At 42.6% G+C, this 23729-nt stretch overlaps 1 protein-coding gene across 1 annotated transcript; it reads right to left on the bottom strand.

Annotated features, from left to right (window-relative positions):
• Positions 1-749: 749 nt before the first annotated feature.
• CCDC83 (coiled-coil domain containing 83) lies at positions 750-16804 on the bottom strand (the record flags this gene model as incomplete). The annotated part of the gene is made up of 10 exons (XM_080613578.1): positions 750-935; positions 2877-3061; positions 4626-4699; positions 5705-5826; positions 6826-6894; positions 8054-8145; positions 11253-11420; positions 12002-12170; positions 14659-14743; positions 16719-16804. The coding sequence occupies 10 exons, from the start codon at positions 16802-16804 to the stop codon at positions 750-752; spliced, it is 1236 nt and encodes a 411-aa protein (XP_080469704.1).
• Positions 16805-23729: the final 6925 nt, after the last annotated feature.

The raw sequence follows: 23729 nt of genomic DNA, 5'->3' as shown, positions 1-23729 counted from the left end.
GGGGGTTATGGAGACAGATAAAAGGCATTCAAACACTTAATTGCTAACAATAGTTGAATTATACTTGGATACACTAAGTTTGGCTTTATCAGAGTATGAAGTATTTTGCAACAGTTGTACATTTTAAGACAGCCTGCATTTACCCATTCAGGGTCTTATCCAGCAGGCATTCCACATTTGACAGACTGTAAGTGGGGACCACTTAAACTAAGTATTAACTTGAATCCTTTGTTTATGCAGCTACATGGACTCATCAGACATTTCCAAAGAAGATGTTAAGAAAATTAGGAACATTTCCTATTAGACATTAGGGAGAAATTCTTTACTGTGGTGAGACACTGACACAGGGTGCCCAGAGAAGCTGTGGCTGCTCCATCCCTGGCAGTGTTCAAGGACAGGTTGGATGGGGCTTGGAGCAACCTGCTCTAGTGGAATGTGTCCCTGCCTGTAGCAGGGGTTGGAACTGGGTGAGCTTTAAGGTCTCTTCCAACCCAAACTGTTCTGTGATTGTATAACTGAGAAGCCCATAAAATGCACAAGAGCTCTCTCTTTGGTAAGGAAAGCACCCTCTCCATGTCCATCTTTATGCAGACATACCTTGCTTTAAACTTAAATGTGTAAATCATGATTCAGGCACTCAAAAAGAGTTCTCACAAAGCCCCATGCCACACACTGCTTGAAGAACAGAGCAAATATTTAATGAACTGAGAATGTTACAGTCCCAGGTTAACAGCACAGCTTGTCTGTTCTCAACCAACCTTTTCTTTAGATAACGCCCTGATCATCCGAGCTGTGATGTGCCTGTCTGATTTATGAGCCATGCCATCTTCTGTGCTCCTCCTGCTTGGCATTTCTTCTGCTTGTTTATGAATAGGCATAGCTTTTCCAATCACACACATCAGCTTTGTCTCCAGAGGAGGCAGTTTTAAGTGTTCCTTAGGAAGAAAGAATATTATTCTTGTGCAATTACATAGAAAAGCAGCTTTCTTCAAAAAAAGCCAGTAATTTTCCTTTATAAAGCAATGATAAAGATGCTGCCCTGGTGTTGTATGTTGGGTAATGTTTGTGTTAACAGGTTTGGTTTACCAGCCAGCTCATTTTAGGAGGCTGCAGCCCTAATACCCTCCTCTTCTCCTGTGTGTTTTCACCTATATCGCTTTCTCTGCAAAGCATATTCTGTCTCAAGTTCAGGTCTGTAAGAAGAATTAAACTAATCCAACAGCCCACTGCTGCCAAAAGAGAGAGCTCCAAGTCCAGCCGCGTGCTTCCACCACATCTGTGTAGGAGCTGGTCTTCTCCAAACCTCTGACTCACTTTGGTTGACTAACCCAACAAAAAAGCAATTCAGGAGGAGAAGAAAAGGGAAGTTTTGATGCTGGGTTAGTGAGTGAATCAGCTACAGGGAAGGCCAATGTGCACTATGGGTTCCCTAAGGGCAGGAGCAGCACCATATGGCCAAAGCCAGGGAGCAGGAAGGAGGAACGCTACAGTGCAACTGTTGAATCACCTCTATTTAAGGAATGGGTTCTTAATACTTGCTAATGCACTTCCACTGTCTGCAATTATACCTTCATTACTGGGAATGACTGTCAGCAGCACCTACAGCCTTCCTGTGGGGTGGGCTCTGCAGTGCTAAGAGCAGGGAGAAGGAAGTAAAGCAAGTGTTCATCTCTCAGGGTGACACCAGCAAGGAAACAAGCATGTGGGGAGATCTGTTTTGGTTAAATGTTGTTAATTTCTCTGTATGACTTTTCAGGACAGACCCACTCCTTAAGTTAGTCCCTGATCAAGGCAACAGGGTCATTTCTCTGAACACATGTTGCAGGGTATTAATCAAACTAATGGCAAATTTCTAGGAAAAGAGTTGTGGGTTTTCTGTTTTTCTTTAAAATCCCCCAAACTCATCACTGAGTAAGTTTGAATAGAATATTCAAGGGTAAAGAAACCTGGAGAAGTATCTTCACACAGCAAGCCCTGCAGTCTGCACCATGTCTGTAGCATCTGCTTTAATCTGCGGTAGAAATCTATGATGTAGAGCAATGTATTTTCTGAGAGTACTTAGTTTATTTAGAAATGTATTCAAGCTTTCATTTCACTTCAAGGCCAGGTTGGACGGGGCTTGGAGCAACCTGGCCTAGTGGAAGGTGTCCCTGCCTGTGGCAAGGGGTTGGAACTGGATGAGCTATAATGTCCCTTCCAACCCAAACCAGTCTAGGACTCTGATTCACAACTTGAGTATAGAATCAAAGGCACCCAGGAAGCATCGTTTTGCAGCCTGGGATCAAGGATCTCCCAAGGCAGGTGCCACCACTTCTTTTGAAGGAAGATCTCTCTGCCTATTTACATATAATCTGTACCTTTTTATTTTCTCAACCCCTTGTATTTTGCACCCAGGAACACCTTCATCCTGGTTTTCTGTTTAAGTAATACATTCCTTGTTGACCCTTTAATGCTACTATGCAACATAAATTCTGAAGGACCATGAATGAAGTGAATGAGTCTGTGCAATCCACAAATGGTGACATCCAGAATTCTTTCTAGGGGGAATTTCAGCCTGACACTCATGTATGCTGATTCCTAAGACACCAAAACAGTGTGTCTCTGGTACCAGAAATGCCCTAAGGTATCCAAACCATCCATGTGATGCTGGCTGGTATGACAGAACCCATGCTCTTCTGGCCCAGCATATGAAGGAAAAGGAGTGTCCTTACCACCTCAAATAGCACCATGTGCTTATGGTTACACATCTGGATTGCACACTTGGTAAAAGAGATGGGAGATTTTCCTGCCATGACACCAGTGGGAACAGAACCCTCCTGGCAGTAACTCATGCTCTGTGCTGAAACAGTGAGAGACCCAATTACTTGAATTCATACCTGGAGATCTTTTTCGTCTTCATAAAAGAGGCTGCCCAGGGTTGGAGTGAGTGACTGTTCCGGTATCTCCTCCTCACTCTCTTGGGGCTCCTCAGTGTCTGATGTAGGCTGAATCTTTGGAAAGGCTTTTGTTTTCTGACAGGAGTCTGTGGCACTTCCAAGGCTTTCATCCCTACCTGCCTCTGCTGTTTAAAGAGAAGAATAATGATGTGTATGGAATTGTTAAGCTTTATGAAGACCAGAATTAGTACTTGGTATAAGCATTGCTTGCAATCTTTAATGTGGTTTGGCCAGTGCAATGCAAAGAACAGCTTGGGAAGACTTCTAATTGGCAAGCCAAGCCAAATGTGGAGTTTGCCTGGGACAAGGACTTGCTTCTAGGTTATTGGAACAAAACCTTCTTCTCCCAGTAACTACTGTAAAGGTCTAGCAAAGGTAATAGAACTGAACTGCTCAAAATAAACATATATCCAATTCAAAAGCCTTAGTCAACATGTTTGCTGGTGCCTGATAGTTCCAGAAAGGTCCACCTATGGCTGGAACTGGTCAGAACTTCAACAGACTTGTTCGTGTATCCGTAAGTGTATGGCTTCAGTTTTTGCAGCTTACCTCTTTGATTTAATTTTGTCTTTTGTTCCCCCCTCTTTCTTCTACTCACACAGAGATGTAAAATAAAACATGTGATACTAAGGAATCCATAGAAAATGCCCTAAACAGAGAAGCACATTCATATGGTCCTTCTTGCCTAATGGTACATCCTTCTTTAGGGCATACCTACTAGAATAAGTGGAGATTTGGCCCAAATTGAGTACTGCTTACCAGGATGTTCAGTTCAGGCTGAGCTCTGTGTAGCTTCATCTGCTGTTCCTAGGGATTCATTTATCATTTAACTCCAGTGTATCTCAGTGTCAGAATGAATGTAAAGTGCATGTACAGTGCAAATGAAAGGAGTTCAAGAGTAACCTCTCGGGGACAAGATACAATGAAGTTACGGTGACATGGATCAGTAAAGAATAGACTGGAGAGGGTCCAGGGAAGGGCCACAAATATGTTCCAAGGACCGGGAAGCTGTATGAGGAAAGGCTGAGAGAGCTGGAGAGTTCAGCCTGAAGAAAAGAAGATTCAGGGGAGACCTTTTCAGCATGTTCCAGTATGTAAAGAGTGGCTGAAAAGACAGAGGCTCCCTTTTTACAAGGAGTTACATGGAAAAGACTAGGGGTGATGGGGACAACTTACTCCTGGGGAGATTCTGACTGGACACAAGGGGAAAATTTATCCCAGTAAGAATGATCAGCTATTGGAATAATCTCCCTGGGGAAGGGGTGGATTCCCCAATATTGGACACTTCTAAGGTTTGGCTGGACATGGTGCTGGGACATCTAGTCTGGGTCATGCTTTGCCTAGAAAGGGTGGACCAGATGACTCTTGAGGTCCCTTCTAACCTGTGATTTGGTGATTCTATGATTAAGATATGAATCACATCTTCATAAAAGGTGGACAGTCCTCTACCCACATTCCAGGCCAGGTCTAGATTCTACAATTTAATCACCAATTTCAATTTTAAGACTGTATTCCAGGTAGATTGTGGCTTTGTCTTAACACAAACTACAGTCTATCATTGCTGTGGTGGCTGCAGTTAAGTGGGAAATCAAGTGTTCATCTCGTCAAACATCAGTTTCATAATAAAGAAATAAAAAGCATATAAATGTTCAGTAACTTATCAGTTCTTAAAACCTACATGTGCCTCACCTGCATACTCGCTATACTCTACTGCTTTCATTCCATCCTTCAGAAACTCATCTGGCAAGCCAGCTGCAAGATGCCTATGGAATTAAAAGATAAAGAAAAACTCACATTAAAGGCCTGAATTGGCTTTCTGAATTGTGCTGTGCTATGTTTTAGGGGGAGGACACCCTTTCTCAAAGCCATTTGCTGCTTAACCACAAAGGCAAAATAGCGCAATGGTTTAAAAATGCACTGGAGGCAGCCAGGTAGCTTAGTGGCTGAAAAGCTGCTCTTTCTTATTCTTAGTGCTTCAGTTCAACTATGTCCATGAGACTAACAGAAAACAAATGTTATAGTCTCCAGTCAGTCCAAGATTCAAACCACAGCTGGCAGCTCTCACTTAAAAGCAGTCCAAAATTTGAAGAGGAGAGAAAAATGGTCACTTCTTAAGACTTGGAACCTTTCTCTGCAATATGGCTGAAATCACTGGGCTGGGCCTGGAAAATGGAGATGGATCATTCCCATTGTTACACTGTGCTTTTGATACCATTCATGTTGGTATTCTGGGGTTAAATTAATCTTTCTCTAGGGAACAAGATAATTTCAATACGAATAAACTAATACTACAGACACCTCTACAGGTAGACCTGTCCTAAAGCCTCTTCCTTACTCAGTACCAGGTCATCTATTCCATTTGAGATTGCGAAACACCATTTATTTGTATATTAATCTTCATATCCTTAAATATTTTGCCAACAGAAAAGGGAAAATCTATTACTCAGCACTTGGTCCGAGACAATTACAACAGAAAGAAACTATTTCTAAGCCCCAGTGGTATCCCCACTAAAAGAAAGTGTCGTTAGGTCTTAAGAAATTATTGAAGAACCCAGTTTCTTCCCTGAATTTTGGTATTGAGTTTACAATGGCACTGTCATTCTTCAGAGAAACAAGTCTCACACATACCCAGTCAAATCCTGCTTCTCCTCAACTAGAAAACTACCTTGGCTTTGCTGTAGGAGAACCCAAATAGCTTTAAAGGCTGAAAGCAGCATTATCTTTTAAAAAGATTAATCACTTCTGAGTCTGTCAAGGCTTCTTTTTACCTGGGTACTCCTAGATACTCAAGTCTGCTATCAACCAGTTTTGCCACTAGAGCGATATTTTCTTCTTCCAGGAGCTGAATTGAGGCTTTCAAATCACTCACTTCCTTTTGGTACAGCTTAACCTTTTGACAATGAAAGCAAAAATAATAGGATCATCTTAGAAAGGCTATACCCATCGTGGAAAGATTTCACAGTGACTATCAATAGCACATACTTTGCTATATCAGGTTGAGAAACAGTGACACATTTTCAGGCAAGGGAAGGCCTCTCTGGTTCTTTCACACCTTTATTAGAGCCCTTTACTGGCACAACTCTGTCAATCAGAGCCACACATTTGGGCTTTGCAACCCTGAGAGCAAAACCTTCTCATATAGCCACATAGGTCTGATAGACAGAAGCTCTGAATTTTTCCTTCTTGCTTTCACATCAGAGCTTGGAGAGAAAACCCTTAAAGGCCACCTAGTTCCAGGCCCCTGCCATGGGCCGGGACACATTCCACTAGAGCAGCTTGCTCCAGTAGAGCTGGTTGCTCCACTAGAGCTGGTTGCTCCACTAGAGCTGGTTGCTCCAAGCCCCTGTGTCCAACCTGGCCTTGAACACTGCGAGGGATGGGGCAGCCACAGCTTCTCTGGGCACCCTGTGCCAGCGCCTCAGCACCCTCACAGGGAAAAGCATCTGGATGTCCAATGAAAACCTCCCCTCTGGCAGGTTAAAGCCATTCCTCTTTGTCCTGTCCCTATAGGCTCTTGTAAAAATTCCCTCTCCAGCTTTCTTGTTTCAATAGAGCATCAGCAGAACCTTAATGCAATTCAAATGTACACTCTTCAAATACTTAGATGGTTGGGACTTCACACTACAGAGTATTCCCATCTCTGTAGATACAAATACCTAACTGCTTGGGCAGGAAAACGGTTCTTTCATTGGTGAACACAGATGTTCATCTTTACCTTTATTCACTGCATACATTGTTTGCTGCTCAAGACTGCAGAGTAATTACAGGAGAATTGCTCTTCTTTTTCTTCGGAAGTCTTCAGAGGCTCATCACTGGAAGTTATGACTGTAGGCTACAGTGCTTCAAAATTGAACTACTGTGATCAACTGTACATAAGTGATGCTCTTACCTCTTCTTTTAGCCACTCATTCTCTTCAATTTCTCTGCAGCTGTCTTTGTCTAAGTATCTCACAGCGTTCTGAGGAAACACAATTTGAGATCTCATCTGAAAGCAGGACCTTAACAGTGCTGCAGACTATACAGAACCTTCTGCTCTTTAGTAGGAAACAACTAAGAAACATCCACACAACAGCCTGTAGCATCCCCTGAGGGATCACAAGGGGATTTAGTCCCCAGGGCCATATGTTTCTTCTCCATCATCCTGACTAGTGCAGTTTATATGTCAAGTAATTTACCAAGATTTTAATTTCCCATATTAAAATAAGGCATTCTCTTTTTACCTAACAATTTCTGCTATGTTCCCATTACTGCCCAAATATTCCTGTTTTCAGGAAATCAAAGCTTTAGCTATTAAAAAACTCAGGCAAAATCACAAATGAATCAGAACTGATCCATGACAAGTGACTTAAAACATGCAGAGGTCCATGCTCATGAGCCAAGGCTACAGCTACTGATGTTAGTAAGTGGAAAGGAACAACTGGGGGGAGGAAATCACCTGTAGATCACCATGAACACAGTCCTTTGGATTATATTCTCACATGATTGTGAGATACCAGCACTGAACTCAGGGAATTTAAATATCTAATGGTCCCAAGCAATGATTTGTGTTGAAGTACACTTTGCATTTTGTGAGTGTAAGAAGACCTCACTATAAATACTTTGCAAATCAGCTGGCAGACATGACCATATATATATATATATATATATATACACATATATATACACATATACGTATGTATCAATAAACCTAAATTTTACTGCAGACTGCACTATTTTGGCATTTTAGATGTTTTAAAGTAAGTAAGTTTAAAAGTACTTTTCAAATTGATGTATATTTCAATGCAGGCAATCTCTTAATGTGTTAATTGTTGTTTGAAGTCACATCAAAAGTGACCTGCTTTTGAACAAGTGAAGTCAGTGCATGGTTTCCCAGTTTCCCATACCTTGCTTGGAAAATGCCCTCACATCTATTCATTTTTAGTCTGATGTAAACCCAAAAGTACATGTGTGTATAACAATAACCAATGTCATGTCTGGTAAGAAAATGTACATTTGCTGTACTCTCAAGTTATCAGAAAAGTTCCAAGTCTTAATTCAAGTGAAAATGATTATTAATGCAGAGTACATGAATCATAACTATGATACAGTTAGCACTTGTAAAAAGGCAGAAGGAATACCTCAGGGGCCTGTTCCTTAACTAAGTCCATGTGCTTCAAAACCAGTCTGGTATTTTCTTCTTTCATTGCTTTCAAAGCATTTCTGTAATAGTCTTCAAAACAAACAAAAGAAGGAAATCAGAAATCATTATTTGACATCCATTTCTCCTGACAACAACTAGATAATTGACATTTAATAGATAAACTGTAATTTATCAGCCAGCATCACATAGAGTCATAGAATGGTTTGGGTTGCAAAGGACCTTAAGGTCATCTAGTTCCAACCGCCTGCCATGGGCAGGGACGCCTCATCCTAGACCATGTCACCCAAGGCTGTGTCCAACTTGGCCTTGAACACTGCCAGTGATGAGGCTGCCACAGGTTCTCCGGGCAACCCATTCCAGCACCTCACCACCCTCACAGTAAAGAAGTTCTACCTTGTATCTAACCTGAACTTCCTCTGGTTTAAGTTTGAACCCATCATCCCTTGTCCTATTGCTACAGTTCCTGACGAAGAGTCCCTCTCCACCATCCTCATAGGCCCCCTTCAGATACTGGAAGGCTGCTATCAGGTCTCCCCACAGCTTCCATTCACCAGGCTGAATTTGTTTAGCTTCCAGCTCTAGTCACTTGCTATTTGATTATTTCATCCTTCCCTTTGGTTGTTTTTGGGCTATGCAAAACAGCCCCCTGCTGCTTGAGGTTTTCTCCTTTTGAAGGAGTGAATGAGATTGTAGTAATTTTCTTTGAAAGAAAGCACTTCATACTTGTTCCAGAGGCTTGAAATTCAGCCTAGCTCTGTACTTGTGTTGCAGACGGCCTATTGCAGATCTGGCTGTCAATGGTCATGGACCCACTGTGGAGTCAAAGGCTGTCAAATATGGAAGGTGCATTAGCTCTTAATTTAACACAGTAAAAGCTGGTCTGCCTTAATCAACCTACCATCTAGACTTAGCAGAATGGAATGGAAGTACTTACAGACTATTATTAATTCATCTTTTCATTCTTTCACACAGCTAAACAACCTGAGCTGTGCTGGGAGAATGCAGAAAAGGAGGAACTCTTCACATATACTTACTGTTTCTAAGGAGGCTATTTGCCCTGACTCTCACAGCAACACTGTTCTCCCCACACCTCACATGAGTGTAGGGCACTCTTTTGTTTCTTCTTCCCTGCAGCAATTTTGTTTAAACTGTCATCTCCAGACCACATGAACTGTGCCAACATCAAGCTCTACAGAGACAGAAACCTCTTCACTTATGCTTATTTTATTCCATAAGCCTGTTACACATTCAGGGAGTGAACAAGCCCAGTTTGCTGCTGCATCAGCTTCTTAGATTTATTTCTCTTTGGGTTTGGGTTTGTTTTCTTTTTGATAGGCTGGAAGACTGTACTCCCCAGCCACTTTGTATGTTAGATTTTATGAAGCTGAGTAAAATAGACTGCTAACATCCAGTACTGACAGCATCATTCTGTAGTATGTTAACTAGGCAACTGCTATATGTACCTCTGTAACAGTCTTTCTATAAATACACTTCCATTCGACCACAAATTGAACCCTGTGACATGCAGGAGGTCAGACAGAATGTTCCTATTGGCTCATTCTGGCATTCTATATAAAAGCCCTTTTTTTTTTTTTTTTCATTTCGTAGCTCAGCAGCTGTATAGCTAAGTTTTAGATTGATTCAGAGCATGGAAAACACATAATGAAAAATATCAACCTCTCCTGAATACAGACATGGATATCTGACAAGCTATCTGATGCTGTAGAAAGCACAGCGCAGGTCTTAACTGGGATCAGATATGTTTCAAAAGGCAAAAAAATATCTGGCTCTTATCCACAGTACTTGATGCCTGGCAATGGTTGGCACAGAATATACAGAGACCCTTAGAGCAGTGTCACTGCCTGTTACTACCAGCTGCTTGGCCATGGCTATGCATACTGAGAGGGACATAAAGGATTAAAACCAGGACACCCTTGTCGTGTTGGAAGCATGGGATATGTAACAGCAAACATATTTAAAAGGTTTTAAATAGTGCAGTAGTAAAGAAACCTTTGTGAAGCACTCAGCAGCAGAATACGTAAGCTCTCAAATTCATTCCACTGTTGTGTCAGTATTGAAACGGTTCCCAGTATTTGTATTATGTCTATAGTGGCAGTTTTGCAGGGCCTCATGCGTGGGACTATACAAAGCTCAGACCACTGGCACAACAGCTCCCTCTAGTCCTGCAATTCAACCGTGCTCAGCTGAAAAGACTTCCAAGAATGAGCTCATAGCACTTTCCCATCAAAAGAGTTTTCCACATGTGAAGTGCTTGGAGCATGGTAAGAAGCAACAGCAGCAGAGTCAACGTTTTCAAGCATGACTGCTGAGGGAGTTCTATGTGTAGGTGACCTCAATAGATGTAACTTATATTTAGAAACCTGCTGTCCTTCACAGGAACAGTTTTTAGAAATGGGCTGCCTGTATTTGACAAGGAAGTTGTCAGGAAACAAACTGATCAGTTTCCTGAAGTGTTCATAATTCCTGTGACTTTGTTTCTTTAATAAAGGGACTTTCACAGAGAAAAGGAGAGAGGGAGAAAGAAAGAGAGAAATAGATTAAAAGGAGAAAAACAAGAGAGAAATAGATTAAAAGGAGAAAAACAAGAGAGAAATAGATTAAAAGGAGAAAAACAAGAGAGACAAGGGAAGAAATGGAAGGGGAAAGGAAAAGAAAAGAAGGGAGAGGCAAAGAAGGGAGAGGCAAAGAAGGGAGAGGCAAAGAAGGGAGAGGCAAAGAAGGGAGAGGCAAAGAAGGGAGAGGCAAAGAAGGGAGAGGCAAAGAAGGGAGAGGCAAAGAAGGGAGAGGCAAAGAAGGGAGAGGCAAAGAAGGGAGAGGCAAAGAAGGGAAAGGAAAAAAAGGGAAAGGAAAAAAAGGGAAAGGAAAAAAAAGGAAAAGGAAAAAAGGGAAAGGAAAAAAAGGGAAAAGGAAAAAAAGGGAAAAGGAAAAGGGAAAGAAAAGGCTTTCCATTTTACATAATTATGCAGCCCACCACAGGTACACTGTCTTGGAAAGCTTCATAGAAATTACCAGAATATGACCTCAAATTAGATATATAATTTAATTAATTCGGACAAGTAATATACAAAAAGCCTCTAAGACTTGCTTTACACCAGCTGTAAAGCAAATCTTTACAGCTGGTAACTGACCAAAAAAGTTTACAGCTGTAAACTGACCTGTAGCTCTGTGGAAAACATCTTTGACTTCCTTAATGTCTTTTTCCAGACTCATAATTTTCTTAGCTTCTATTTTACTTCCTACATTTTTGTACTCCAAGCAATCATCTTTCTCATTCTGCTTTACTGAGATTTTTTGGTTGATTTCTTCAATTTGGGAGTGCAGATCTATGAAAATCAGAATAACAGAAGGCAGGTTCATTACCAACTTCTTGAACTGATAGTTCATAAATCTTACTTCATCAAAATCTTTAATAAAGGCACTTTCAGTGGGATTGGAGAAAGAGGAGTGCTTCTCCTACCCCACAATACATTACAACATGATGGCCTCATGCAGTGTCAAGGGCCACCATCATTGCTGAAAACAGCTTGATCTTCTTCTGCCAAGGACAGCCAACAGTTCTCACTGAAATGTAATCAAACGCACATGCATGTCCCACAGAGAATCACAGGGATGGTAGCCAGGGCTCCAAACAATCAAAACTGGTAATTTTTGCTGCCATCATAATCTTCCATTGGAGCCATTGGGTTTTCATGACTTGCCACTGCACTTGCACAGTGGTCTACATCACTTGGAAGGCACAGACTTACTTATAAACCCTCTACAGTCTCATACGACATTAAGACAGCTTAATTTGGGGGCAAAAAGCTTTATGCTTCAACAAGGAAGTTGAATCTTGATTTAAAATACAAAAAGAAGTACTAAATCCCAAGGGTGTCAACTAGAACTTCCACAACTCACAGCACACCTTCCAGAAGTTGTTCTTTGTCCTTAACATACTGCCATGTTGCTATCAGCGACTTCTCCACATCATCCCTAGTTACAACCTCCTTCTTATCTCGTTCTTTCTGCTCTTCCTCTATTTGGTCCAGTAAGCGCCTGCTGCGTGCCTGCAGTTCCTTCTTCAGCAGCTCATACTATGAAATAACAGAAGAAAAAGTATGTATAAAACCAGTTTCAAATTAGTTTTCAAAGTGACAAGCGTAAGTAGTGAAGAAAAGTAAAATCTGACCCAGTGCCAGGATGCACTGCAAAACCACTCTGCTAAACATCTCTTCATCTTGGTCCTACAAGGATGCTGGGGAGGGACTCTTTATTAAGGGAAGGTAGTGATAGTACAAGGGGTGATGGGTTCAAACTTAAACAGGGGAAGTTTAAGTTAGATATAAGAAAGAAGTTCTTTACTGTGAGGATGGTAAGGCACTGGAATGGGTTGCCCAGAGAAGTGGTAAATGCTCTATCCCTGACAGTGTTCAAGGCCAGATTGGATGGAGTCTTGGGTGACATGGTCCAGTGCAAGTTGTCCCTGCCCATGGCAGGGAGGTTGGAACTGGATGATCTCAAGGTCCTTTCCAATCCTAACTATTCTATGATCCTATATTCAAAAAGGATGGAGCAGAAGGGAGAGTGTGCAAGTCTCAAAATTTTCCTCAGTAACTTCAAGACTATTACAAGGAAATGAGAGACAAATGACTGCTGGACTTGGTGCAGAACATCAGTAGTCATAGATTCTTTCTGGTACCCTTGTAGGCCTCCTGTGGGTCAGTTTAATAACGGCATTTATTTGTAGGAGTTATTTACTTCACGTTCATTCTTGATGAGAATGTACCAACTTCATGTAGAAATGTCATCAGTCAGGTCACTTTCATATACCCATAGTAGAGAGTCTTGTAAAGAGCTGAAATTAATTATACTGACTGATTCCACAACTGTGATTATAACCCCTTACCATGGCCCTCTCAAGTGACACTCAAGTTACATGGTCAGTAATTTCAAATATGTTTGCTTTCAAAGGATACCATAACTGTAACAGTGGCTGTTCAGTACAGAGTCTCAAAGCATTCATCACCTCTAGATTGATTAAATCTAAACCACACAGTAACACTAAGGAAATAAAGAATGGAGCTCAAAAAACTGTCAAAACATAGGTAAATTAAGCAAATAGTACTTCAAGTATGCCCTGAAGTACCTTGCACAGCCTAAAATATGAAGGAGTCCTTGTGAGACCATGAACTAGCAGCAAACTTGGGAAAGAACCATAAGAGACTTCAGATATCTGCAGACAGAAGAGCCAAATGATACTTCCACTGATAGTTAACGCCACAAATGAAACACTGTCCATTCTTCAAGACAGAAAGTAACACCAAGGAAAGCTAAACAGATGGATATCTGAACAGATACAGGGCACGTATCAGCATGGGAAGGATAAAGAGACAGTTTTCCTGCTATAGGAAGTGGTGCAGCCTGCAACAGTGTTCAATCACATAATCCAATTTAAGGATTTTTCAGCTATTTATTTCATTAGGTAACTGTATATATCTACTTTCAAAGTTCACTGTCTCAGTCATCAGATGCCATATTATGGTTCTTTATATAAAGTTCTTTATATACAGTTCATATATACAGTTTTTTAAAGTGTCACTCAGGTGCCATCAAAAGTCACATAACCTTGTTCTAAAATGGACCCCAAAAATGTCTTAATCCACAGAAAAGTGAGTCTTCACCAAGCAGTGCCAAAACCTGCACCTTGACAACTGCATGATACTCTCTTTTGCTCAGTTTTCACTGTAACTAAGTTTGCAAGAACCAATAAGCTTTCATAGAAACCTGTGCAATTCCATTACCTCAGAAGTGAATCAAAGGTCAGCAAGTCTCAATACTTGGTTAGATCTGCTGATACTACTGACAGAAATGAAGTTAATACTGTTTATTCCTTGTATGCTGAAATATTGCAGTATTGTTTAAAAAGGCACATCTGAAGATATTGCAGCACAGTTATCTACTGAAAGGGGGTTGCTGACCTGTGTTTGCTGCAGAGTGAGATTAAATACTTAAATAGTTACTGAGGATCTCACATGCATTCATAGTATCATAGAATCACAGAACAGTTTGGGTTGGGAAGGACCTTAAAGCTCATCCAGTTCCAACCCCCTGCCACAGGCAGGGACACCTTCCACTAGACCAGGTTGCTCCAAGCCCCGTTCAACCTGGCATTGAACACTGCCAGGGATGGGGCAGCCACAGCTTCTCTGGGCACCCTGTGCCAGAGCCTCACCACCCTCACAAGGAAGAGCTTCTTCCTTATATCTAATCTAAATCTAGATTGGAGAACACCTTCACTGAACTCACTTTACCTTACTCCTGTGCCTTATTCTGCAATGCTCTACTCCTGCAGCTCCTTTTTTTGCATATTATATTTAGGACATTTATGCTTTGTGTCACATTTAATTCAGATAACACTTTAACTTTCAGCACTTCCTAACTCTAGTTTCATTGACTACAAGAAATTCACTATGAGGGCTAATTTTAGTCAACGTAATATTAGGCTTAAAAGAATAAAATTGAATCTGTGTGTTAAAATACCACATATAAAATGCATTGGGAGAAGGATGCATGGCTACTTACTCTTTCATAATATTCTTTGTTCTTTTCTTCTAGTTGTTTCAAAGCAAGCAAAACCTTATCAATTGCTTCTTCTTTTGTCTCAATTCTGCACAGAAAGAGTAGAGACATTCTTACAAAAAACAGGAGAGGAATGTTATTTAAACTAGGTTAGACGTAAATACAACTGAAATGTTTGTGTATCATATCGCAACTCATCTGGGTAGATACCACTGTCTGCTTACTACACATAAAGAAATTATTTCCCATATACATCTAGACCTTCATAAGAAACAGAATCCCTGATTATTCTGTTCCTTCATAACCACTAGAGAGGATTAAGCTGGTTTCTTCTCTCTGGGTGCAGTTTAGCTGACCTATCACACAGGTCTCTTTCAGGACAAGATGGTTTGTGCTCCAGAAATATTTACTTCTCTGCTACAGAGGCAACTCAGTCAGACACAGCTCAGCTGAATCCCAAACTGGAGAATTCAATGGGATTCAATTCTTCTGGAAACGTGGCTTGTTGACCTTCATAACCTGCATTTGTACACTAAGAACTTCTCAGCCTTTAAGAAGCACTAAGGGAATAGGGACGGCAGCCTGAGTAGTATCCTCTGAGTATGTTTATACATTTTTGTCAGAGAACTAGCTCACTGCTTTCACAATGTTCATAGACTACTTGTCATCCTCTTTGCCACAGCTGTAAAATAAGCATTTTTTTTTTGTGTTCTCTCTTCTAGAATGAGAAACACTGGATTGCAAATGGTGTCTATTTGCAAAATTCTCTGTAACCTTTCCCTCTGATCCCAGAATTCATTCACCAAATGGCACAATAGAGTAAATACTACAATTATCACAGTATCTTTTACTGTTTCAACAGCTATTGTTCCTTGAGGTTTTGCTTTGGGGTTTTGTTTTTTGCCCCTCCCTATTGTATTAAGTTGTTTTAGAAGAAGATCATTTTTTCCTGGCTAAGTTTGGATCACTCAGTCATTGAAGGTTACTAGATTTGCATCTTTCAGTGCCAATATGTTCCACAGTATCCTTCAGGTTTTCCAGTAAGTACAAGGATATTAGTTAGAGAGACTACAGCAGAGATATGGGTATATAGCTACAGCAAAAATCTGTCATTCATTAGGCAGAGGTGACACCTTGGCCGCACAGTGTTACCTCCTAAATGATCTGCCATTTTAAACCATTTCTGTAGTTAGAATACTGCTATGGTCTTCATTTCTGCTACTTTAATATTTTCCATGAAGTGGAAGTCTGTATCCATCACTTGGTTAATGTAAGAAAAATTATATGAGTAGAATTTGCTATTTTCTCTGCTACATATTGGAGCTTTCCTCTTTATAGTTCTATGGTATTTCTCAGGTGAAAGCTACTAACCAGTTAGGCTGATGATACTATTTTTCTCAACTTTGTGTAGTAGGTTCCATCTAGATGATTGAAACATCCAGAAGCAACAATCCACTACCAGGACAGTTTTGTCAGTCATCTATAAGATGTTACTAAGGAAAGTAATTCATGGGGTTGTTGTTCCTAATCAACCCTGAAACAGTAATCTGTACTGGAATTGCAAAATAACAAACTCACTACAGAACCCGTGCTTCAATATACAGAAGAAAAAGCAGGAATGGAAGTTAGATAAATACCACACACTTGATAATTCCTAAAGCAGAATGTGACAGATATTCACTTGTATGATCCCTGGCAGTGTTCAAGGCCAGGTTGGACACAGGGGCTTGGAGCAACCTGCTCTAGTGGAAGGTGTCCCTGCCTGTGGCAGGGGGTTGGAGCTGGATGATCTTTAAGGTCCCTTCTACCCCAAGCCATTCTATGATGCTATGATTATGCTGTTTGTTCAATCAAGTATTACACAGAAGTTACAGATTATAGAGGTGAAGACAGAGAGCAAGAGGGAAAGAGAAGAGAGAGGAAGAAAGGAAGAAAAATATAGTTAATCAGCTCAAGCTCTGAACTGGAAAAGTTGTCTTTGTTATCTGCTTTATCCATTCACATATTCTAGATCAATGAAAAGTTAAATATCTTAAAAAAAATTAAATATCTTAATTCCTTACTGAAACTCTAGTAAGGATTCTGGGACAGCTGATTCGGGGTCTGCAAGTTGCTCTTCTGGTTTCTCCTCTTTCTTCTTTTCTTCCATGCTTTTTGGTGCACTTGTGCTAGAAGTTAGGCCTAAAATGAGGTAAGAGCAAGCAGAAAAGAAGAAAAAATAAAGAGAAATTAAGGATTTCTAAAATGTCACATGTTCACCAGACTTTGTCACTTGTGACAAGTTCCTAACTGTTCTGAAATAAATGAAACAAGAGAGGGGCTTTTTCACAGCAATAATCCTGCCCAGGATAGCACTCAGGCCCTTGGTTTTACAACATCCTGAAGTGTTGTCCTGAGTTGGAGAACAGTGGCCTCTGCCACTAGTTACTAGGTTTTACATTCTTGCAAATCAAACAAGCAGTTGTTCCTTTTCCAGTCCTTTTTCTCTGTTTCTTTATTAGGATTCTTTTATCGAGTCCCCTCGTTAATATGCATCTCTTTCCCTCTCCTTCTGTTCTCCTAGCTCTATGAATATTTGCCTTTCACTGCAACTCAGTTTTCATTGTCAGAGCAGAAACAAAACCACTCTCTGAAGGGCTGTGCATGTCAGCAGTATTCCCTGGGCATGTTGTCACAACTGCCAACCTCAGGATTCAACTGACAATGAACAGTTCTGTAATGGAACTGGTAGCATATATTATATAAAATAAAAGTCACAAGAAAAGGGCATTTATGAAGATTACTCACTTTTAGTGGTCACATAGTCGAATGAACCAGATTAGTTCATGTAACTGGGGAGGTTTTATTACTGAATGAACATAAACATTTTATGTAACCTGTTTTCATATTAAACTGCTTTTCTGCCTTCAAATTCTGATTCTAACAGTTATCACCCTAATAGCTAAAATTGATAACAACTAATAGAATAACTAGTAACTAAAGTAATAACTGTGACTAAATACAGCAGGCTGGATACTTTTTCTATTAAAATGAGCCCAAGGAAACAGAAAAAAATCCATGGAAAGCCACATAACAAGCTTGCCAAATCGATGTAAAATCAAGGGAACGAAGTTAAAGTGACTATTGACAGATGCACTCTAATCCATAGGCTGGCCCTGAAGCAAGGCAAGGTCAGCTTTCTGTATCCAAAATAACTTTCTACCCTAGATGAGCAGTTGGTGCCTGCTGCTGAAACAAGTGAGGGCGCTGAGGGCAGTGAGCTGTATGGCACAAAAAGGTGTGTAAGAGGAATGCTCACGGTGAGGCAGCTCTGCAAGGGAAGTGAAAGAAAGGGTAAACATACCTTGGAGCTAATATCCCCATGCAACTGCTCACACCTTGGAGTATCTTTCTTGTGATGTTTTATCCAGAAGAGTTTTACTCCCACTCTGCTGGAAACCTGCTTGTGCAGATTTTACCTGTTCTGCTGCTGAAGAGAAGTTCACACTCATAGGGATAATTGCCTAGAGCTATTAATCACTGTCTTTGTACCCCCTGATTATTTATGTCACTGATACAGCTAATTCCATTTGCAGAAATCTGGAAACTTCTGACTCCCACCAGCAATACCTTGAACTTCTGAAGAGTCCCTGGTCAAAGTTTTAATAGTTGCTACATGTTAGTAAAATATTTCCACTGTGAAACTTCAATACCATCACCAAGTGACTTAGTAAACCTGTGTCGTGGTTTAAGCCCAGGCCATAAATTAGAACCACGCAGTCTACTTCCCCACTCCCTTTCTTCGCCCCGCTCCTGGAGGGCTGGAGAGACGGGGAGGAGAACCAGCTCCCATGGGTTGAGATAAGAACAGTTTAATAACTAAGGTGTAACACAAGCCACTACTGCTACCACTAATAATAATAATGATAAAGGAAATAACAAGGGAAGAGAATACAACACCTCACTGACCGATACCTCGCCCCCACCCAGCAGCGTACTAGCCTTTCCGGGTAACTCTCAGTTACATCCTGGGCATGACGTGCTGTGGTATGGAATACCTCTTTGGCTAGTTTGGGTCAGGTGTCCTGTCTCTGCTTCCTCCCGGCTTCCCCTCCTCCCTGGCAGAGCATGAGACTCACAAAGTCCTTGGTCAGGCTAAACATTTGAGCAGTAACTAGAAACATCGGTGTTATCAGCGCTGTTCCCAGGTCGAAAGTCAAAACCACAGCACTGCACCAGCTACTAAGAAGGAGAAAAAATGACTGCTACTGCTGAACCCAGGACAACCTGACATTTACCAGTCCAAGAACAAATCCTTTTGTACCTGAGCATCCACTTGAGCCTGAAGCCATAGTAAGTCCTTAATATTTTATACACAACGTTTGCAGATACCAATTCAATACGATATTTTTCATGGAACTTTTAAACATCTTAAACACACAACTGTTGTAAGATTGAGATGTTAAAAGGAGGCCCAGTAAATTAAGGAAAAAATCTCAGAAGTTTGGTACAGGCTGTTTGGTAAAGGAAGTTTGGTACTTGGCTTCCAGAAATCCCCTTAAAATTCCCAGCCCAAATGCACAAGTGCAGGATGCATTCTTTAAGTATAACAACAAATCTGTAATTCTTCAGCACAGAATTAACTGGACTGGTATTGATTCACTTGAGCATTTACTTTACTGATTTTCCTCAGAAATGTAAGATCAGTACAGCAATCTCTGAAGAATTATTGTTGTTATTAATAATGATTGTTTCTGTCCCTTACACTAAATGGATAATCAAATCTCTTCCCTAAAGCTGGGCACAAACGGAATCATTCTGAGCAACAGTACTTTGAAAAGGTTTTGGGTTTTTCTTGGCACTCCAGGCCCAAATGAGCTCCAGTGATGTATTTATTAAATTCTTCCTGTACAGGGAGCAACAAGAAAGCCTCCAAGCTGTACAAGGCAACGAAAACATACTCTAATAACAGATTTGCTGGATTTTGCAAGCCACCAAAAATACATATGAGAGAAGGGAATGTTTTTTGGGGCACTGAGAATTGTCTGCAGATTTAAACTATTTGCAGAGCACAAGATCTATTTCTTCTCCCAAATAGGTTACGACAGATCCCCATTATCACTACCGGCACCTTCACAGTTGATAACTGCACTGCCAGTACATCCTTAGAAGCAGCAAGGAGATCCCAGATACACTCACATTACTCCCTTTTATCTCAAGCAGCCGCCACTCAAGTAGCCTCCACTCCCTCAGTGCCCATCAGTAATTACCTCAGCACCCTGCAGCCACACCATAACCCCTTCCTGGTCTTCGAAGGAGGCTAATGATTCCCTCTGCCCTCAATCCCTTCCTACACAATCCTTCCTGCATGTCCCTTGCATTCCCCACTGTCCCCTTCATCACCAGTGGCCAAACCCTTCACAGCGGCCAGAACCTCCCTGCCCGCAGCCACCAGACCCTGCTGTCACTGTCACCCTGTACCTAAGCCGCTGCCCTATGCTGTCCCCTGCCACTCTGAGCACCCACGTCCAAACAAGTCCTTACACAGTCAAGCTCCGGAGTGTCTCCCCTCACCCTACCACCACTCGAATTCAAGTCTCCCTCGCGGCCCTCAACACCCCAAGGCCTAAATCATCACCACACCCCCCGTCACCACTGCAGGACACGCTGTCCCTACTCCCGGTCCCTCCGAGGCTACGGGGCCCCGAGTCCCCGGTCCCCACCCGTACCCCGCAGCACCCACACGCTTTCCCGACTCCCGGTGCCCGGCCTGCACTCAATCAGGGCCCGCAGCGGCACCAACGGCCGCCGGTCGCCAAGGCAACGGGGAGCCTCGCCCCGCCCCTCGGCGGGTTCCGAGGGGCAGCAGCGCCCTCTGGCGGGCCGCGCGGGATCTGCCGCCGGGGAAAGGCCAGCGTAAAGAGAGCGGCTCAGCGGGGAGAGCGCAGTCAGCCCAGTGCTGTGGTGCGGGTCACGGGCCTCCTCCTTCACACAGAGCAGTGCCAAGGGCGTGTATATGGGCAGATGTCCCAGATTTATCCCTTCTTTTTCCCCATGGTTAGCTCATCCCCTGAATATCCCATGGCAGCTCTTGTGTAATCTGAAAATCCTCTTTCCTTGCATCCCACCATGTGTTCCACCGCACAGCCAGCGATCCCCCCAGGTCTGTAAGCTGCTGAAGATCCTTTGGAACAGTCCTGGGAATGGTGGTGCCTTCGAAGGGGGTATTTGGGCTCCCTGACATGCCCTTGTGCATCTGTGCTCCTTTGTGTGTGTGAGGATGAACCTTTAGTGGGCCGAGAGCTCCTATGATGGGCTTGGGAGCAGACAAGCAGGGTGATGCTCAGGCTTCTCTACACACAGTTGTTCCCCTGCCTTTCTTTGTGTGTATGGAAAAGAGCCTTTTATCGCTTAACCTAACAGTGCAGAAGGGTTTATGGGGGAAGAAAAGAGCTTGGGGCCTAGGAGACAAATAAAAGATCTAAAGCAAGAGGTGACGTGGTCAAAGCCACCAGCCAGGGAAATATCACTACAGCAACGGAATCATAGAATCATAGAATGGTTTGGGTTAGAAGGGACCTTAAAGCTCATTCAGTTCCTCTCCCCTGCTACAGGCAGGGACACCTTTCACTAGAGCAGGTTGCTCCAAGCCCCTGTGTCCAACCTGGCCTTGAACACTGCCAGGGATGGGGCAGCCACAGCTTCTCTGGGCACCCTGTGCCAGCGCCTCAGCACCCTCACAGGGAAGGACTTCTGCCTAAGAGCTCATCTAAGTTGCCCCTTTGTCAATTTAAAGACATTCCCCTTTGTCCTATCCCTACAGGCCCTCTACCCCTTACTTGTAAGCTCCCCTTAGTTATTTGAAGGCTGTTCTAAGGTCTATCTGGAGCCTTCTCTTCTCCAGGCTGAATCAGTGGCATCCCACAGATTTCATCTGAATCCATCTCAAGAACAAATCACTAAACCGAATATTACAGGAGAGAACACATATTCTAACAGACACAGCACACACCCTGTACACAGTTTTACAGCTGTCACTTACCCCAGTGCTGGAGGCTTTTGCCATCTGGAGCTTCCTAGCAGCATGAACCTGGTTTTCTCTATGCTTGGGTCTGAAGTTCTTATTTAAAGGGTTTGGGCAAAACAGAACATCAGTTCATTTCCATCTGGCAGGGGCCAAGTATACCAGCTAATACAGTGTGGTCTAAAAAGGCTGTTTTACCTCTGTCTTCTTTCTTCCTTGGGACTGTGGGGCGGGAGGGGAGGAAGGAAAGAGATATTTAACACAACAGAAAAACATGTTCCATGGACCAAGAGTGCCAAAAAGGCCCCCACTTCTGAGTAATGTACCAAATGGTGTTTCTTGTTCTGCACTGAACAGGAGTTCGGTGTGGGTTTGAACACATACAGCTTAGCATGCTGCATTAGGATGAATAAACAGGATCTGTGGATGAGAGACACTTGAATGAAGATTATTGCGGGGAGAAACCAAGTTTTAAGATTTCACAAGGTCTCCATTTCACTTTGATCCTTGTGAAATGAGTGGAAGCCTTATTAAAGTCTTGTTGAGCCAGAATTTTACTGCAAAAAGCATGATTTTATCGTCAGGAAGGGCCACATATGAACTACATGAAATTGAAAAGATACATGGTTTACCAAACCTTTATACCAACACCATGTTTACTAATTTTTCTCTAAAAAGCAGTAATTTGCTTCACGATGTCCAAGTTTGAGTAGGAGGGGAAACATAAGAATTTATGGTTAGCAGGAAGCCCGTACTGATGATTTAGGTTAGATACAAGGAAGAAGTTTTTACTGTGAGGGTGGTGAGGCACTCGAATGGGTTGCCCAAGTTGAGGCTGTGTTCAAGGCCAGGTTGGATGGAATCTTGGGTGACATGTTTTAGTGCGAGGTGTTCCTGCCCATGATGGAGAGGTTGGAACTGGATGATCTTAAGGTCCTTTCCAACCCAAACCATTCTATGATTTTATGATCTAGGATTCAGGGATTGAATGGACTCAGGCTGGGGACAAAAGGGGAAGTAATTTAAAACCAGGCTGCGTGTGAGACCAGGGCAGGCATAGTGGGGACTGAAATCCTCCAGCTGCCTCGAGCTAGAATCAAAATAGAGAACAAGTGCCATGAGAGGAACATGCATAATGAGAAATAATCCCCCTTTATTCTGCACTGGTGAGGCTGCACTTTTAATCTTGCTGTTCAGTTCTGGGTCCCTCACGACACGAAAGACATTGAGGTGCTGCAGCTGGGCCAGAGAAAGGCAACAAAAGGTCTAGAGCACAAGTGTGATGGGGAATGGCTGAGGGACCTGAGCGGTTTAGTCTGGAGAAGAGAAGGTTCAGGGAGCACCTTATCGCTCTCTACAACTACGTGAAAGGAGGTTGTAGAGAGGTGGAGGTCAGTTTGTTCTCCCAAGTAACAAGTGATGGGACAAGAGGAAACGGCCTCAAGCTGCACCAGGGGAGGTTTAGATGGAGATGAGGAACAATTCCTCACCAAAGGGCGCTCAGGCACTGGAACAGGCTGCCAAGGTCAGTGCTGGAGTCACCATGCCTGGAAGTGTAAATGGAGCCCTCAGTGACAGGGGTACTAACCCTTGGCCTTGGCAGTGCTGGTGCAATGGTTGGACTGGATGATCTGAAAGGTCTTCTCCAACCTGGTTGATTCTATGATTCGATAAAGACACCACCACGCCAGCTCTCCTCATCACAGGAGATCGGTGCCATCACTCTGCTCCCGGAGGGACTCCTCTGACTTCAGCCTGGTGCCTTGGCTGCCGACGGTCCTGCTGAAACATCCATTGCAATGGTGGCATGTGTATTTTGTGCCACTAATCAAACAGAAAAGCACTTACAGCGGCTTCCTGGACAAACAGATGACTGAAACCTCTGTTATCGCTACCTGTATCTCCACTGCAAACAGGGGCGTGTGTTCACACCTCTTCGGTTGCCTGTCACCAGGTAAAGTGAAGTACTGACTGTTTTACCTCAGGGCAGGGAGGCAAGTCAAGCCGATACGGACTTCATGAGGGACTTCACACTGCGGTGTGAGCCGGCTTCTACGAGATTCTGCCCCGA

This window comes from Psittacula echo (genome assembly GCF_963264785.1).
Source record: "Psittacula echo genome assembly, chromosome: 3".
Taxonomy (NCBI): domain Eukaryota; kingdom Metazoa; phylum Chordata; class Aves; order Psittaciformes; family Psittacidae; genus Psittacula; species Psittacula echo.
The sequence above is the reverse complement of the archived record's forward strand: the minus strand, read 5'-3'. Positions and strand labels throughout refer to the sequence as shown.